Source organism: Ictidomys tridecemlineatus, chromosome 4 (genome assembly GCF_052094955.1).
Source record: "Ictidomys tridecemlineatus isolate mIctTri1 chromosome 4, mIctTri1.hap1, whole genome shotgun sequence".
NCBI lineage: Eukaryota > Metazoa > Chordata > Mammalia > Rodentia > Sciuridae > Ictidomys > Ictidomys tridecemlineatus.
In genome coordinates, this window is record NC_135480.1 from 208,467,716 (window position 1) to 208,485,200 (window position 17,485).

At 60.3% G+C, this 17,485-nt stretch overlaps 1 protein-coding gene across 8 annotated transcripts; it reads left to right on the forward strand.

Moving 5' to 3' along the window:
- Window positions 1–8,614: 8,614 nt before the first annotated feature.
- On the forward strand, window positions 8,615–17,458 carry Ppp1r26 (protein phosphatase 1 regulatory subunit 26). 8 transcript variants are annotated; one of them, XM_078048636.1, is made up of 5 exons: window positions 8,615–8,915; window positions 10,032–10,143; window positions 11,132–11,240; window positions 12,010–12,132; window positions 12,314–17,458. In XM_078048636.1, the coding sequence occupies exon 5, from the start codon at window positions 12,371–12,373 to the stop codon at window positions 16,028–16,030; it is 3,660 nt and encodes a 1,219-aa protein (XP_077904762.1). In that variant the 5' UTR covers window positions 8,615–8,915; window positions 10,032–10,143; window positions 11,132–11,240; window positions 12,010–12,132; window positions 12,314–12,370; the 3' UTR covers window positions 16,031–17,458. The 8 variants fall into 8 exon arrangements, with proteins under 8 accessions (XP_077904762.1, XP_077904759.1, XP_077904761.1 ...); XM_078048633.1 differs by lacking the exon at window positions 8,615–8,915 and adding an exon at window positions 9,032–9,179; XM_078048635.1 differs by lacking the exon at window positions 8,615–8,915 and adding an exon at window positions 9,066–9,179 and having other exon boundaries at window positions 10,017–10,143.
- Window positions 17,459–17,485: the final 27 nt, after the last annotated feature.

Genomic DNA, 17,485 nt, shown 5'->3' on the forward strand with positions numbered 1-17,485 from the left:
TATTTGCTTCCACCCAGATGCCTGCAGCTCCCCGATCCTCACCCTGACCTCAGGACCATCCCTATTCCGTCTGCCAGGGCCTCCCATGACCCCCTTCTGAAGTGGACACTACTCTCCGGGATGCTTCAGGTCCTGCTATGGCCTCACACCAGGAGTCCGTTCCCATCATCTCACAGACCCCGTGCCCAGTCACAGTCCCACTGTCCCCCCTGCTGCCGTCCCTCTCCTGCAGAGCACCTGTGGGTCCTGCCAACAACCCGCTTCCTACCCAGGCGTGTGTGACTGGTCCTGCCACTTGTCTTCCCTCAGTGCCAGTGACTGGGTCACGTTCTCCCATCGGCCTCTCTCCCCTCAGGGACTGCAGCTGCTTGGGGACCCTGGCCTGAGGGTCAGGCCACCTCCCGCCTCCCGCGCCCCAGGACCCTCCACAAGGACAATGGCCACCCCCCTTCTCCCCCCGACCCAGCGCTCCTCTTCGTCCACACTCGGGCCTCATTGGGTGACCTGGCCCTCCCCTCCCGTCCTCCCACAGGTCTGCTCCCTAGAGACGGCAGTGACAAGGCTCCTCTCCAGAACTCAGACCTTGGCCCAGTACCCTCCCTCCCCTTGGCCAGTCCACTCTGGGGTCTTGGCTCTCAGCTCCTCAGCAGAGTCCTGGCCAGGCACCAGGACTCCCACGGGGCCCAGCCCTTCTCCAGTCCCAGAAAGATGCAGCCCAGGGACCAGTGAATCAGGTGGTGACGACCCTTCTCACTGCTGCCCCTCCCCACTCGGGTTTGGCCTGGTGCTGGGGACACCTGCCTCTAGCCACTCCACCCTCCAGCTCTGCCTGGGGAGCTCCCAGTCCACCTGGCTCACTCTCGGCTGCCCCAATTCAACTTTCCACTCAGTCATGGCCCTTCTATGACCTGGACAATGGCCACCTCCTGGCACCTCTGCTCCCAGTAGTGCATGGAATCTTCACGACTTTTGGGAGTGCTCAGGACAAAGGGAGGGATCCCTGTGTGCGGCCTTCTCCCTCCTCCACTCTAGGCCCCTGCTCTCCCATCAGGTAAAGGGCCTGCTCTCCCATCAGGTAAAAGGTGGTCCTCAGCCCCGTCACCCATTATCTCCACAGGTCCCCTGGGGGTCCCAGGCTTACCCTCCACACCTGCTCACCTTCAGACCCTGCCTCTCTCCTCCCCGCGCCCCAGGACCCTCCACCTCCTGCCTCCCGCGCCCTGGGACCCTCCACCTCCCTCCTCCTGCGCCCCAGGACCCTCCACCTCCTGCCTCCCGCGCCCTGGGACCCTCCACCTCCCTCCTCCCGCGCCCCGGGACCCTCCACCTCCCGCCTCTCCCCTTCATGCACTGAGGCTCTGGAGGAGCCCCTCCCCACCCCTCCCCCACACAGGAGGCCCTGCTTCACAGATGGCCCCTCCTTCCCCCAGGAGGGAGTCCATGGGCAGGGTGTCTCTCTCTCCTCCGTGTGGAGGCTGACTGGCTGCCCCCATCAGAGCCCTCAGTTGGGCACAGGGAGCCCCCTCGACGTCGACTGTCCCTGAGTTACATTGAGAGTGGACTAAACTCCTCCCCTTGGCTCTTCTTAGGTATGGGCCCCCCCAAAGAAGCCACCTAACCTCTCCCCTTTGAGCTCCTATATGGACGGCCCATCCTCTGCCAGCTGCCCCCTTGCTCCTCCTCCCTGCAGACATCAGGAGCCTCTCGCTGAGCTCTGCCTCTCCCCCTCCCCGTCTCCTGGAGACCTGGTTCCTTTTAACCCCCTGATCAGGCCCCCGCCCCCTCAACCCTCCGCAGAATGGACTGGACCCTATCGGGTCACTCTTACCCCCCGTTTAAAACGGTTTTCTCCGCCCTTTTATACAGTGACACCCCAGGCCCCTCAAGCTGCGTTTCTCCAAGGCCGGAACCCCCAGTCTTCCTTCAGCCTCTGAGGACCAGGAGGACCCTGTCACCTCTGCCCCCTCCCTCCTCCTGCACTCAGCTCCCAGGGGACGTCACCAGCAGTCACCACTCGAGTTTCTCGGGGACTCACAGCAACTTGCTCAAGCCTTCCTGACCGCACGGTCCCCGCTCGACTGCTCAGCTGCCGTGGTTCTGCAGAAGGAAGGGGCCTGGGTCCTTGGTGGCTGAACAGGCGGACCTTGTCTGTCCCTCAGAGGGACGATCCACCTGGTGCACAAAGGACAAGACAGACAACCCAACAGGACCCTGAAGGTCGGAACAGCGCTCCTCTGCTGGGGGATGGCAGCTGAGCACCCCTTCTCCAGGGCACCTCCCTTCCTGACCCCCCTTGTCACAGGCCTTCTGTTAATGCTTGTCCCTGCGTCACTGGATCGACTCAAAACCAGATCCAAAAACTCTCTGACCAAACCGGGGTGCGGGGACAGCATCCCCCAGTCTCCCCCTCTGCCTCCGTCCTTCACTTCTCACTGACCGCCTCTCGTTCCCCGCTTTCCCTTCAGTGAGGCCACGGGCGCCGAGGGTGGCTGGCAGTCCCCGGGGCCGTCACCACCCCCTCCACCCTGGGCTCTGTCTGTGGTTGTCAACTCATCCCTGAATGTCCCTGGAAGCTGGGCCACACAAAAAGCATAACGTCCCTGCTGTCTGGGCCCTGCAGAGGCCCCGGGCGTTCCTGCCGAGGGGACGGCGTGTGTCCACACAGGGCCACCTCTGTCCCACTGTCCACCTGGCTGTATGAGGCCTCTGGCGTCCTGGAGCACAGTGTCCCCTCTCTGGCTTCCGGGGACTCACCCCCTTGCTGGCTGACCCCCCGGTCTCCCCAGCAGGGATGGTGGGTCCAGAACACAGCTGGGAGGTTCCGTGCCTCCTGTAGACAGCAGACGGTGCCTGCAGTGGGCGAGCTTCGCCCTGAGGTTCTCCCTTCCAAGCCCCACAGCCTCCTCACCATCTCCACAGGCCTCCGGCAGCTATCCCATTGGCCTCCACCTTCATCAGTGCTCTGGGGCATGCTGGCCCACGTGTGCACAACCACACAGTACCACCTGAAGAGCAAGCACACTCCTCGACCTGACGCCTCAAAACCTCAGTGTGAAAGCCAGAGTGAAACCCTGGCCACCTCCCCAGGCCTGGGCCCGGCACCTCTAGGTCCCTGCGCTGACCCAGCAGCTCCCTCAGGAGGGGCGTCCCCTCCTCACGGCCCCGCCGTCAGGAGAGGGCCCTGGGCATGGCAAGTGAGGCCAAGGGAACCCACCCCGGGACCAGCAGGAGCAGGGCCACACAGAAGATCCCCACGCTGTCCCCTTCCCAGCCCATCTGCCAGCTCCTGCGGGTGGAAAGGGCCTGGCAGTTTTCCTGGGCCATGCAGGGGCAGCTGTGTGAGGGACGTGTTGTGGAAGGCAAGGCTTCTGGAGCAGGTGGGCAGGGCCCGCGGGTGGCTCTCCGGTGGCACCCTGAGTACATCCCAGAAAAGTGCCTGTGCGGACGTGTGATCCTCCCATGCTGCTTTGGGGGAAACAGATTAATAAGGTCATGAGGGTGGGCTTTATGAGGAGACCTGAGCTGGCACAAACTGTGCCCTGCTGCGTGACACCCTCCACCATACCAGCATGCAGCAAGAAGCCAGCCAGGCCCTCAGACTCCCAGACTGCAGAACCAGGGTCAAATAAACTTTTTTTTTTTTATCAATCACCCAGTCTCAGGCATTTTGTTATAGTAATGAAAAATGAACTAAGACATCCATCAACTCCTTTCAGTCTGGGCTGGTCCAGTGGAAAATGGGGACCCCCTGTACCCCTAACTTACTCCAATGGCCCCAAACTGATGTACAAAGAAGCGATAAACCTTTACCAAGCCTGGAGGACATGGTTACCATCCCATCTTTCAGGATATCAGAAGTAGATTTTCATACCAAAAGCTAAAAAAAATGTAAGATGTTCCACACTGCCTTCCAAAAACTCAGACACTACACAGCCAATTCTTGCTTCTTTCCGTCCTACAATACCTGAAATAGACTGCTCTCCAGGGGCCTGGAGAACATTTCGGAGACTCGACAGGAACGTGCTGAGCTTTCTCATCTTCACTCTGCGCCACATTCACCCGCCGCCACGACGTGGCAACTTCCACGCGGCAGGCAGTGCGGGCCGGCTTCCTCCATCACATCTGCCGCCATGTTAGTGCCACCGCTGAAACTCTATTCCGGGTTTTCAGATCTAAGTCCCACGATCTTAGAATTCCTGACACATTTTCTACAGCTTCTTCCAATGAACTTATTTCGAATAAAATGTCTGAGAGATTTAACAAATTAACAAACTCTGCCTAAGAGAGGGAGCACACGGCTCCTGGCAGACCTTTCACAGAAGATTCCAGAGGCTGGTTCTCAAGGAAGAGCCCGGCAGCCTGGAAGGCTCATGGTGCACACAGGCAGCTAGCGGCCCGGGCCTCAGGGTGGAGCTGCTGGGGCAGGATCACCCCGTCCCTGGCCCACAGGGCACTTCTGGGCTTTCCTCACGGGGGGCACGGTCACAGTCTGGAGGTGTCCCCAAGCTGCCGTCAGTGCAGGGATGTTCAGAGGTGAACTGAGGGAGTCACCGCCCGGCCCTTCCTAGTGTGAACGGACCAACAGAGTGTGGGCCGGTGGGCTGTGGCTGAAGGAGGTGGGCCCTGGAGCTGTGCACCCGGGAGGGGGCATCTGCCCTGTGGCCCCTTCCGCCACGATGCGCAGCCCAGAGCAAGGCGCTGGCCATCTGTGGACTGGGACCTCGGACACCACCAGCCAATAACGAGCTCTTCCTCCTCTAGGTCTTCTTATAGGTGTTTGGCAGCAGTAAAGGAAAGCTGACTGACACTCCCCCCGAGGGACTGCCCCAGGCCCACGTCCTGCGGCCAGGGGAGGCTTCCGTGGCATCTGCAGGACATCCCAGCTGCACTCTCTGCCAGACCTGCCCCCGGGATGCTTACAGCCAAGTCCCTCACCACCTCCCCTGCCCACCTGTGCAGGGCCCACCTGTGTGGGGGGCCCACCTGTGTGGGCCCACGGGTGCAGGGCCCACCTGTGTGTGGGGGCCCAACTGTGGGGGGGGGCACCTGTGCGTGCTCCTGTCCCTCATGCGAGTGATGCACCACGCCCTCTACCTTTGGGAAAGGGACCTTTCTGGTCTGTCCCAGACCCTAGGTGAGCTCTGAGGCCCTCACGTGGGCTCCACAGGCCCTTGGTGAAGAGAGCAAGTTTCACAAGACTGTCTCATGAGAAGAGCCTTTGCACAACTCACTTTTCTGTAAAAACCAGTGAGAAAATAATCCTTCTCTCAAATCTCGACTTGGCAAGCGCCCTTCTCTTTCTTGAATGAACCCAGAGTGTCCTCGTTTTCCCTGTGTGGTGCATGCAGGGCCCGCCTGGATCATTCTGTCTCCGGAAACTGACTTTCCGCCATAGCTTAACAAGCCACTTATAAATAGCTCATCTGAAAGCCACGCGGCCTCTGCCATTGTAAATCACACATCAGGTAAGATTCTTGCCAGAAAAATTCTAAGAAACTAACACTCAAGAAATAAAACCAAAGTCATTGCTGAGGTAAAGGTTTTAAAGATTGTTTTGCAGAAACAGAATTTCCAGAGATGGAGTCCAGTGGGCCAAGGAGTCCCTCAACCTGGGCGGAGTCAGCTGTCTCCCCTTCTGTGGGCTCAGGGAGGATGAGGGCACTGCTCCGACCTGGGATGGGTCTGTTGCCCCACTGCGGAGGTGAGCGCCCACGGGGGAAGTGAGCCCACAGCACAGGTGAGCCGCCCACAGGACAGGTGAGCCCCCCACAGGACAGGTGAGCCCCCCACAGGACAGGTGAGCCCCCCACAGGACAGGTGAGCCCACCACAGGACAGGTGAGCCGCCCACAGGACAGGTAAGCCATAGATGGCTGCATCTGCTCGTATCCGTAGTCACCCACTTTCATGAAACATAAGCTCGGTTCTTATGTTTAAGAAATAATGATCTTAGAAACTCAAACAGCATAAGGGCACAAACGAAAACATGTCTCCTCCCCAGCCCACCCAGAAGGGTCTCACTGGTGACATAGCACCACCAGGCAGAGGCAACCCCACCTTGCTCTCCTACCCTCCTGGAGATAGAACCCGGGGTGCCCTACCACTGAGCCACATCCCCCGCCCTTTCTATTTTTTAATTTAGCGACAGTCTTGCTAAGTTGCTGAGGTGGCCTGGAACTTGCCTCAAACTCCTCTGCCTCAGCTTCCAGAGTCCCAGGATGACAGCGGCAGCCTCGTACCTGGCCCCTACCTGGCTGTTCTAAAGTGCACCGGGTGGCCCTTCCCTGGTCTGTGGATGGCCTTTCCCTCCAGGATGGGCCTCCTGGGAGCAGAGGCTCAGCAGCGCAGGGCGTCCTCCCAGAGTGCCCTGCAGTGTGTTCTCCCACCCTGGGTTTGGAGCCACACCCCCAGGTCTGGGATCTCTGGCTCAAGAGGTGGGAAATGCACCTCCCTTCACGGTGTCCTTTAATCCTCTGTAAAGGCACGCAGAGCAGAGCCGAACTGAGACCTGGGGCTCATCTCACCAGAGCCCAGCTGACACTCCGCCAGGTCTCCCCGGAGGCCTCCCTCCTCCACATGCACAGTGACTGTGGGACAGTCCCAAGACTTGGCTCCCTCTACAGAGGGCTGTGCAGGGCCCTCAAGGGTGCACTGGCCACACTGGCCACCGAGCCTGCCCAGAGGCTGGGCAAGAGGGAAAATGAGAGTTCCTAGAATCAAAGCCAGCACCTCACACAGTGCCTCTCTGGGTTCCCCTGAGGAAGACCTCACAAGGTGCAGGGGTGAGGTCTCCTGAAAGTTAAAACCCCACCAACCAGGACCTAAAGATCAGAAGTTTCAGGAAGGAGAGAAGAAAGCGCCCTCTCCCCTGAGAAACAGCTTCCTATGGGCCACATGCTCCAGGGTCAAATCTCCCAGGAGGCCCTGGTCTCATTTTGCAATCTGCCCATGGAACCAGCAGATGCTTTGGAAGTCTCCACAGAGCCAAGCCCATCCTAGGTCTTACCCCAAAGCAGAACCCATCCAAGAGAGTCCGACAGATTGACCTGCAGAAGTTAAAAGTGTGTGCAAACAGAAACACCCAATCCAGAGTCTGGAGACAGATGACCGCCTGAGGCCCACCGACACAGGGTCCACGGGTCCACGGCAGAGGCAGCTGCACCCCTTAATATCAAAGGCTCTCAGAACCAACAGAAAAAGGATGTGGTCCAAAGGAAGAGTTAAACATGGACTAAACATATACAGGTAATTCTCCAAATGGCCAAATGATAAAATGAAAAGAGGCTCAATGTCTACAGCAGTTGAGAGGAATTAAAATTAAAGTGACAAAAAGCCTTGTTTTACCTGTCAGACTGCCAAAGACGAAATGGTGTGACACCACTCAGAACTGGCACAAAGCCAAGAAAACAGCATCACCGAGGCCCGACAGCAAGTTAGAGCAGGGCTTCTGGAGGGCATTTTGGCAAAAGGCACCATGGTTCTGCCCCAGCAGGCTGTCCTCTAGAAAGCTATCCTAGGGAGATGTCCAGTATTCCAAGGACATCCAGCTGTTCATCATGAGCTGGCTTAAAAACCGCATAGAGCCCAGAGGGCACACAGCTGGGATCCCAGCCTCTGGAGGCAGAGGCAAGAGTACCACAAGTTTGAGGCCAGACTCAGGAAATTAGAGAGGCCCTATGACCCAGTCTCAAAATGAAAAATAAAAAGGGCTGGAGGTGTGGCTCAGTGGCAAAGCACTCCTGGGTTCAATCCCTGGTACTAGAACATGCCAAAATATTAATAGCCCATGTCATGGGGGTGGTGACTATTAATTATTCTCCCAGGTTTAAGTAAAGAGTATTAATTTTTTTAAGAGAGAGAGAGAGAGAGAGAGAGAGAGAGAGAGAGAGAGTGTGTGTGTGTGTGTGAGAGAGAGAGAGAGAGAGAGAGAGAGAGAGAACAGACACAACATCTTTGTCGGTACGTGGTGCTGAGGATCGAACCGGGCCGCACGCATGCCAGGCGAGCGTGCTGCCGCTTGAGCCACATCCCCAGCCCAAGAGTATTAATTTATAATGAGGAAAAAAACTTGTTCCTTGTAAACAATTCGCAGGCATTACAATATTTTAATGGGTTTTTTGACCCCCAAACTTGATCCCAACTCCCCTTCTCATTTTCTGGGGTTGACCCTATCCAATCTCCTACTTTCTGGTCAAGAAAGAAACCCCCAGTGCCTTGCCCCCTCCAGGAGTGGGAACCGGGTTCTTCCCTGCCATTACCAGAGACACTTGGGGTGACCCCAAGCCTGGACAAGTATCTCCAGACCATTTGATAAGGCGAAGGAAACTAGCCCAGGACTTCTGAGTCCCATGGCCAGTGAACTGCAGAAACAAAATAGGACAGGACCTCCGTGCAGAGCCGGTCATCTGAAGTGCATGACCCTGGTGGTCACTTGCCCAGTCTCAGGCTCTGGGTGTGGGTTGAGGCTAGGAAAGCTAAGGTGTGTGGCAGTGAGCGCGACACAGAAGCGTTCAGCAACAGGGAGTGGAAGACAGCTGGAGGCCTGCGCAGGCAGCAGCGTGGGGGGCGCCTGCAGAAGGCTTCCAGCACAGGAAGGTCAGGCTCAACTCTAGCTCTATGCAGACCTGCGCAGGGCATCACGGCATCTCTGGAAGCCTGCGGAAAGGGAAGGCCGGGCTGGGCAGGTGCCAGACACCCGGGACACGAAGCAGCGCCTAGCAACGCGGCAGCTTAGGACAGTACTAACTACGACAGTCAAGTGGCCTCCCCTCGCTCTTCCACGGCCACACCCCTCGCCTTGGTGGACTTCGCAGCGCCCGACCTCCAACCCGCTCTGCGCGCACTCGGCGCAGGGCGCACACCAGGCCCGGGCCCAGGACCCGGCGGACAGCGCGACGGCCGGGTCCCCGCGCGGAGGTCTGACTCGAGCGGGAACCGGGGACAGGCAGCCCGGGCCCACCACCCGTGCACTCCGTGGCGCGCGCCCACGCGGCCGGGCCCCGGCAGGGGTGGCGCGGGCGCTGGCGGCCCCGGCGCGGCGCGGCGGCAGGTGGGCGCGCTCTCGCGGGCGGGGGTCCGGCCGGGCCGCGCGCCTCCCCCGGAACTCGGCCGTGCCATTCCCATGATGCCCAGCCACCGGGCACGGCTTCCGGAGCGCGGCCGCCGCCGCCGCCGCCGCGGGTAGGTGGCGGGGAGGGGGCGGCTGGGGGGGTCGCCCCGCCCCCGCGCCGGCCCCGCCCTCCCGCGCTTCCCACGGCGCGCCCGGGCGAGGGGCGGCGGCGCGCGGGGCGGCGCGGGCCGCCGGACGCCCCGCGGCCCCTCCCGGCGCCGGGCCGAGGGCGGAGCGCGCCTCCCGGCCGGCCGCCTTCCCGGGGCGCGAGGCGCGGCGGGCGGCCGCGGAGGTGAGGCGGGGCGGCGCCGTGCAGGCCGCGGCGGGCGACGGGGCTCGCGGGAGGGGGCGCCGCGGCGGGCGGGTTCGGGGGCGGGTCCCCGCCCGGGCGAGGGTCGCGGCCCCCGGAGGCAGCTCCCGCGCCCGCCAGCCCCTGCGCGCGCCCCGCGTCCCTCGGGAGCTGGCGGGCGCCGGCCGGGCCCAGGTGAGTCAGGCGCAGGTGAGGCCCGCGGCGCTCGGGGACCAAGGCGACCCGGGTCTGCCTGGCCCCCAGGGCAGCGCTCACGCCCTGCGCCAGGCGGAGCTTCCGGGAGGGAGCCGAGCTCCGGGCCGCAGGCTCCGAGCCTCGCAGCCCGGAACGCAGCGCGGGGGGCGCAGACCTGCGGGGAGGCCTGACGCTCCCGGGGGAGGTTCCGCGCCTCCCAGGCCGAGGGCCAGGCTGCTGCTCCAGCTCCCGGGGCGGCGAGTCGAGCCCAGTAGCGGGCGCTGAGGCTGAGGTGCGGGGCAGGAGCAGCCAGAGGCTCCCCGGCCTCCCGCCGGGCTTGGGATCGCTGCAGTTTTGCTGGGGGCGGGGCGCGGGTTGCGATCCGGTTGGTCTCGGCTTCGGGCCGGCTACAACTGAATTCCAGCCCCGCCCCTTTCAGGTTGGTGGAGAGGACCCTCCTGCCGCTGCCCCCTCGAAGATGGGCTCCTCCTCTCCTCTCCAGCGTGCAGACCCTGGCTTCCCCTAACCCTAGGAAAAGCCCCACCTGGAAGGTAAGAGCACAAGTTGAGCCCGGTGTTGGTGTGGGGGCATTTCTGGAAGGTAGAGGACAGAGTTAGGTGGCCAGGGCTTGAGTGTGGCTTTGTTTTCTCCAGGGCGTGGGTGTCTAGACCAGGAAGATGTCCAGATGCCTTCCACTGGCTCTTAAATCTGACACCAGGTGGCTTTGGCCTGCAGGTGCTAGTGTCCCTACAGTCACTTAGAGACCAGTTTCTAGGGCCCTTGGGTGCATGGTAGCAGTTGGACCAAGCCACACTTCACCTCACCTTGGCGGGGTTCTTGAGATGACTCCTCTCCTGGCTGACTGTTTTAAATCCAGGCTGTCTCTGGAGCTCTCTTGGCTTTTTAAACTTCTAGGACTAAGTAGTTGGAGAACTCAGAAAACTTTTCCCTGGGCGACCAGGCTCTGTCTGCACCATTTACAAGCTGTAAACTGGTTGATAGAGGTGGGTGACTCCCTGCCGCATCTTGCACCTGGAGTGGAAATCAGGGCACCCCAGGGTCCCACCCTCCCTAGGCCCCTTTGTTAAGGCAGGATTGCTATTTAAGGAGTTAATATCTTTGGTTTAGACTCTTCACAGCCCAGGGCTCATGCAAATGTTTTGTCATTTCTGTGGCTTTGTCCTGGCAATTTGAATAATGTCCACAGCAGAGTGGGCACAAGCCCCCTACCCAGTGAAAGAGCCCAGCCCTGTCTTCTGTCCCGTACCACTGCTTCCTCTGGGGACCTCTCCAGAGGCGACATTTTAGGGGAAATAGTGCTGTAGTGGACACCGGAACTTGAGAGGCACTAGCCAGCTCATGCACCCATTTTCAGCTCCGGGAGCTTTGTAAAGTAGCTGTGATTAATGTCTCAAGGTAAGTTCTTCCAGAACTTAACTCTGAGCTCTTAAGTTAATGATAAGTCTTTCCAGAAAAATATTTATGAACTGTAGCTGCAGTCTCTGAATTAGCTGTCTCTGATTCTCTTAATTCTGGTAGTGGAATGTGTGTTCAAGCAGCTGGCAGAGGGCACCTCTCCCTGAGCACAGAGTGACGAAGGCAGCCTTGAAGCCTTTGAACGGGAGCCTGGACTCGAAGAGAATTTCAAGTAATTGCAATAAGTTCTTCCGTTTTAGTTTCACTTTTTGAGCACAGATTGGTAATAGCAAGTGAGTCAGTTCTGAATTTGGCATGCCCTCTGATTGCCGGTTCCCACCGCTTGCCCCTTTGCCGGGAGGTGGCGCCTGGCCCCCCCTCTCTTGAGGAAGGTGTGTGGTGTGTAAACAACCAGATCACATGCTCGTGGGAAGGACATTCCCAGCTAAACCGAGAAAGTTGGTACACAGGATCCAGAGGAAGCCAAGGAAAGTGTGGGCCAAGCCCACCCAGCTCCTGAGGCCTAGGGTGGTGATGGCTTCCTAGCACCCTTCTGAGGGAGCCCAGTGTCTGCTAGTGGGCCTCCCGCACATCTGAACCTCACTGCACTCAGTTTGGGGATGGGGTCAGAATTATCAGCCGTGCCATCATTGGCCACCCAGGGCACATCTTGCTCTGTCATTGGCCACCCAGGGCACATCATGCTCTGTAGGGCAGTCCAGGGACTGACCTTTTGCGAGAAGGCAAGCTGTGAGCTGGCCTTCAGTGTTGCTGGGAGCAGCTCAGCTGAGACCCCAAGACCTGGGAGTGACTGCAGGGGTGGAGAGGGCGTGAGACGGTGTTCGGGGTGGCTAGCCTGCTAAGTAGCTAAAACAATGATTCAGGTCCTTGAGACCGTCCAGCAGATGTACATGTGACGTCTTGGTCTTAGTAGAAGTAACTGGAAGAAGCTTGGGGAAGCGGTCTCTGAGCCGCTCACGGCACACACCTTTCTGTTTCAGGAGTGCGGTGGTCCTGCCAAGAATGACTCTTCCTGTGAAGTCACCCTCACCGGGATTTGTCATAGTCCTTCTTTTCAACGTCCGGGACTTGGTCACACCAGCACCTCCTGACAATCTTTTGAGGTAAGTAAAACCTTAGTCCTCCTTGAGGGGGAGGCAGGACAGAGTGGGGGCATTTTCTTTCTGGGTCTTCTCAGCAGGCCTGGCCCAGAGGGAAGAAATGCCTCCTTTTGCAGTGGAGGAGCCCGGGGCAGCTGGTGCAGCTGCTCCCTGGACCTTGTGCCCTGTGCTCTCTTTGTCCCAGGATGTGAACCCAAGGAGAACACAGCGCAGTCCCCCTGAGCCCCACCCGTCTGCTAGGATGTTCCTCATGAACGCCCCTCCAGTGGTCGCTCTCCAGTCCAAATGGGAGGCCTTTGGCCCGCCGGGGAGCTTTAGGTTTCCCCGGTGCTTCTCAGAGTCAGAAGACGCTGTCGCCAGAGCTTCGGTGAGTGCCAGGGTGCAGATGGTCATCAGCACGCTGCAGCGCGGTGAGGCCGCCCTGGGCACGCACGATGAGCGTGCCTCGCAGAGAAGCCAGCGGGCGGAGGGGTGCCGGGAGGGCAGGCTGGCGGCCAGCCCTGCCCTGCGCAGCGCGCCGCCTGCCTTTGCTGCCTGTGGCCTGGCTGCCCATCGCCACCCCCCAGCCGAGGAGGGAGCTGCCAGCCTTGGCCCGCTGGCGCTGGATTCCGACAGTGACGACTCCGTGGACCGGGACATTGAGGAGGCCATCCAGGAGTATCTGAAGGCCAAGAGTGGTGCCGCACAGCCCATGCCCAGGGGGGCCCAGCCTGGCGGGGCCGCAGGAGGGGGCAGCAGAGGCAAACCAGAGCCTCCACACAGTGGCACCCCGCCCGCCCTGTGTCCCCCAAAACTTGCCCCAGTGTCAGCCAGTGTTCCTGGCAGCCCTGGGGAGGCCGGCGGGGACCAGGGCTCAACCTCCCCCGTCAGTGTGAGCAGCGAGGACTCCTTTGAGCAGAGCATCCGGGCAGAAATAGAGCAGTTTTTGAATGAGAAAAGACAACATGGAAACCAAAAGTGCGACGGGTCTGTGGACAAGAGCACGGATCCCAGCGAAAGTCCAGCCCGATCCACCCTGAAACCCACCCAGGAGCCCCCCGTCAGGGCGCCGCCCCGCCACAGTCTGATGGGCGCCTGTAAGGAGTTTGTCTTCCGCAGACCTCCCAGGTCAGCAAAGGGCAGCACAGCGCCCGGCAGCCTCAGGCCAAAGGTCGCCACTGAGCCTGAGAACCTGGGCAGCACAAGGCCTGCTGCCCCCAAGCCCCAGGCAGCACAGAGCAGGGGCGGGGGCAAGAGGAACTGCGGAGCTGGAAGAAGGGGCAGCCGCGGCAGGAGTGTGGCCCCCCAGCACGAGGCCTCCGACTCCAGCAGCGACGACGGCATCGAGGAGGCCATCCAGCTGTATCAGCTGGAGAAGACCAGGAAGGAGGCCAGCGGGGACCCGCCACCGGGAGCCCAGCTCAGCCAGGAGAAGGGGCCCGACGTTCCCGCCAGCAGCCCGGGCAGCTCACTGAGAAGTGCCTTCCCCGAGACCCCCAGGAGAATTCCAAGCAGGAGGAAGCCGGCGGTCCCCAGGGCCACAGACCCCAGCCCAGGGGGCCTGGACTCCGACCACCTCTCCAAGCCACCCAGGGATGCCAGGGCTGCCGTACCTCCGGCAGGCACCATCAGCAGCAGCGGGCCTTGGGAACGGGCCTCGGACCGCGCAGACACCTCGGCCGAGCTGATGTGCGCTGAAGCCATCCTGGACATCTCCAAGACCATCCTGCCGGCGCCTGTGGAGGGTGGCAGCGGGCCCACGTCTGTAGGCCCCCCCTTCTGCTCCCCCAACGTGCCTTCCCGCTCTGATGGGGACAGCAGCTCCGTGGACAGTGACGACAGCATAGAGCAGGAGATCCGGACGTTTTTGGCTCTGAAGGCACAGTCAGGAAGTCTGCTGGCCAGAGCCGAAAACTGCCCACAGCCCACCCCAGGCCCCCTCTCCCCACCAGGCCCCAGTAGCCAGACCAGTGTCCCCAAGGCCCCTCTCTCTAAACCCCCAGACCTGCCCCTGAGCTGCAGAAGGAAACGCAGAGGTGGAGCCAGTGCCGTGAGGATGTCCACCCCCAAGAAACCAAGGGAGGTGAAAGACAGTGCCCAGGACGGTGACCGCAGCCAGGGGCAGGCTCAGCCTGGCCACAGCGGGCAGGACCCCCCAAGCCAGGCGAACGCCGGCGAGGCCCCCGGCAGGGAGTGCCAGGCCAGGAGCCAGCCTGTGCCCTCCAGGCCTTTCCTGCTCAGTGACGTTTGCGTGTCGCAAGGCCTTGGGGTTCAGGGGAAGGCAGGAGAAGGCAGGAGTGTTGGTGAGAGAGAGAGCTCCGAGGACAAGAGCAGCTCGCTGGACAGTGACGAGGACCTCGACACGGCCATCAAGGACCTGCTGAGATCCAAGCGGAAGCTCAAGAAGAGGTGCAGGGATCCCCGGGCAGCCTGCAGGAAGAAGGTCAGGTTCAGCACCCCCGAGACACGGTTGGTGCATACGCTGGGAGGCCTCCCGAGAGCCTGGAAGGACAGAGGCCCGCGGGTGCTGAGGAGCTGCCTGTCCACGTCCAGAAGGGACAGCAGGGCGTGCCTGGGGAGACGACCGCCCAGTGCCTTCAGTGGTCCAGCAGAGGGGAGGAAGCTGGGGGGCAAGGACGCAGCCCCAGCTCTCCAGTCCAGGAGGAGACCGCCCGAAGGGACTCCATTCTCCAAGGAAACAGGAGCCCGTGACCATGCGTGCTCTGCCCCCAGCTCCCTGTCTGAGGACAGTTCAGTGGACAGTGACGACAGCATCGAACTGGAGATTAGAAAGTTTTTGGCAGAAAAGGCTAAGGAGTCCGTGAGCAGTTCAGCGGTTCAAGGAGGGGGCCCAGCCCGGCCGGAGGAGCCCTGCAGGAAGGAGCTGGCCCCCAGTCTGCAGCCCGGCGTGTGCACACGGAGCCAGAGGGCCAGGGGCGGCCCTCCACTGGCTGAAGGACTAAGAGGCACAGAGAAGGCTGGGGGACCGGGTGCCCCCAGCCTCTTCATCCCCGGCGGGAAGGGCGCAGCCCGCACCGAGCACACTTCCCACCACCCAGCTGCTGCAGGCAGGTGTGAGCCCACCCTGCCCAGGAGTGCCAGTGGGAACCCCTCTGCCAAAGGGTGTCCTGCGAGTAGGAGAAACGTCTATGTTCACAAAGACCAGAGCCCACCCCGCGCTGAGCCCGCAGCCACAGAAAGTGCTTTTGGTCAGCTGCCCAGCTGTGCCACAGCGGGAGCTGAGACCGGAAGCTCCGGGGGATCCTTTCATGTCAACTATGGGAGCCGGAGCTTATTGTCCCCTAACCCGGGACCTCAGGCCGAGCTGGCCCTCCCCTGGAGTGACCTGGCCCACCACAGCAGGCTGCCCAGCCCATGGTCTCTGAATTCAGAAGGTCGGAGTTCAGCATGGACCGGGGGCCTTGGGGGTGAGAAAGAGAAGGGGACCCAGGGGCAGGCCAGGGTCCCGCACAGCCTCACCTTGGACCCCAGGAAGAACTTGTCCTTTCCAGGCTTCTCTCCCCTGCTGTCCACCCAGCTGTTCCACTTTGGGAAGAGCGTCCCCTGGGGAGGCCAGCAGGCCGGCCTCTTCAGTCCCCACCTGGGTCTGCCTCTGCAGGGCCCGTCCTTCTCGGCCTTCAGAGAGACCCAGGCTGGTCACAGCCCCGTGTTTGGAAGCCCACACTTGCTCGTGAAGGACAGTGGGCACTGGCCAAGCAGGAAAGCCCGGGCAGGGCTCGGTTTGCAGGACAAGAGGAACTTGGGCTCAGAGGAAGGCATCCTGGACCTGAGGTATGGCCACAGGGTGGTGGACAGGGATGACCAGGACCAGGAGGTGCTGGGCAGCGATGCCAGTGAATGCAGCGACAGCTCCCTGGAGGACCGTGGCTCAGTGGCGAAGGGCAGAGTCCTCAAGCTGTGACGTGCAGCCTGGCCCGCCCCTGATGCAGATCCGCGTGCGCAGGAGAGTGCAGCCAGTGTCCTGTACATAGCCCTGTACATGTGTACACTAACAGGAGGTTTATTTAACAGACGTGTCCTGGTAAATATGATTTTTGTAGCTTTTTGTAAATTATTTAAAGTGCTGTAAAAAATATTTTTGGAAAATGTCGTCTTGATTTTGAAGGGTGTTCCTAACTGCAGCGTTCTGGGTCTGCATGGAGCCACAGATGAGCACACATTTTGGTTCTTACTGTCACAGCGAGGGTCACCTTGGCCAGGACTCTAGCCAGTTGCTGGTTTAGATGTTCAAGCCTGGGAGGCAGTGGCCACCCTCTGGGAAGCCCTGAAATGCCCGTGTCTGTCCGAAGCTCCCGGAATAGTGCTTTCAATAAAGAACCCACTGGTCCCTAGCAGCCAGAGCAGTTCCTCTCAACACTGCCATCACAGCTTGGGTCAGTAAAATGTTTCAAAGCACAGTGGCCAGCAAGTGAACTGACTGGCCAGTCCTGGCCTCGCGAGACCCCACTGAGACAGTGGCACACTCTGCAGCCCAGTCCTCTAGTGTCCAGGCTCCTGCAGTCACCAGGTGATTCTAACATCTAAGTAAATCTCTTTTCCTGGAAGTTCTGTCCTCTCGATCGTGGGTCCAAGAGATCACACCGTATGAGCGTTTAACTGTCCTCTTCTTGATTTGTGCACACGAGTGAATAAGCACAGCAATCAGGTGGTTTGGTCCCCAAACACCTTGGCCAGAGCTCAGTGCTGGGGACAAGCCTTGCATACCTCCATACCTGCCGTCCAGGAGCTGCAGCCAGTCAGGGTCTGACCAGTGGCCGAGCCAGTGCTGCCGATGACCTCCTGCAGCCCACCTCCTGGGGCAGAAGGGCGCTGGTTGTAGGCCATGGCCTCTGGTCCCTGGGTCAGGGCCAAGTGATGCTGCTGCCTTGGTTTCCTCACCTTCTGCCCGGTGGCACCAAGGTACCCATGGCCACTGTGGGGACAGGCCATGCTGGCCACTGATGCCCTCCAGTCACCCCAAGTTCTGCAACTCGGGTTCAGCTGTGAGGCGGTGTACCGTTAGCCGGTGATGTTGGTACTCTAATGTGGATGTGAGTCTTCTATGCCCCCTATACCCCCCGGGTGTAAATAGGAACCCACTTCTGTGCCCAGGGGCAGACCCCACCCAGGGTGAGCCTCTGCTGGGCCAAGCTGCGGTCCTGAGCATCCCGATGTGCGTGTGATAGCTTCCTTGTGGCGTGTTCCTTCACTTAAGCGCTCCATGTAATCCATGTCCTGACTTTTATTTAACTTTTTAAAGAGTGCTTTTAACTCCTGGATACAAACATCAGCTCATTTTGTACATAAGAACTTTTTTTTAATGAATAAATCAAGCATCACCAACAAGTCACCTCTTGTGGTCATGTGGTCTGTCCTC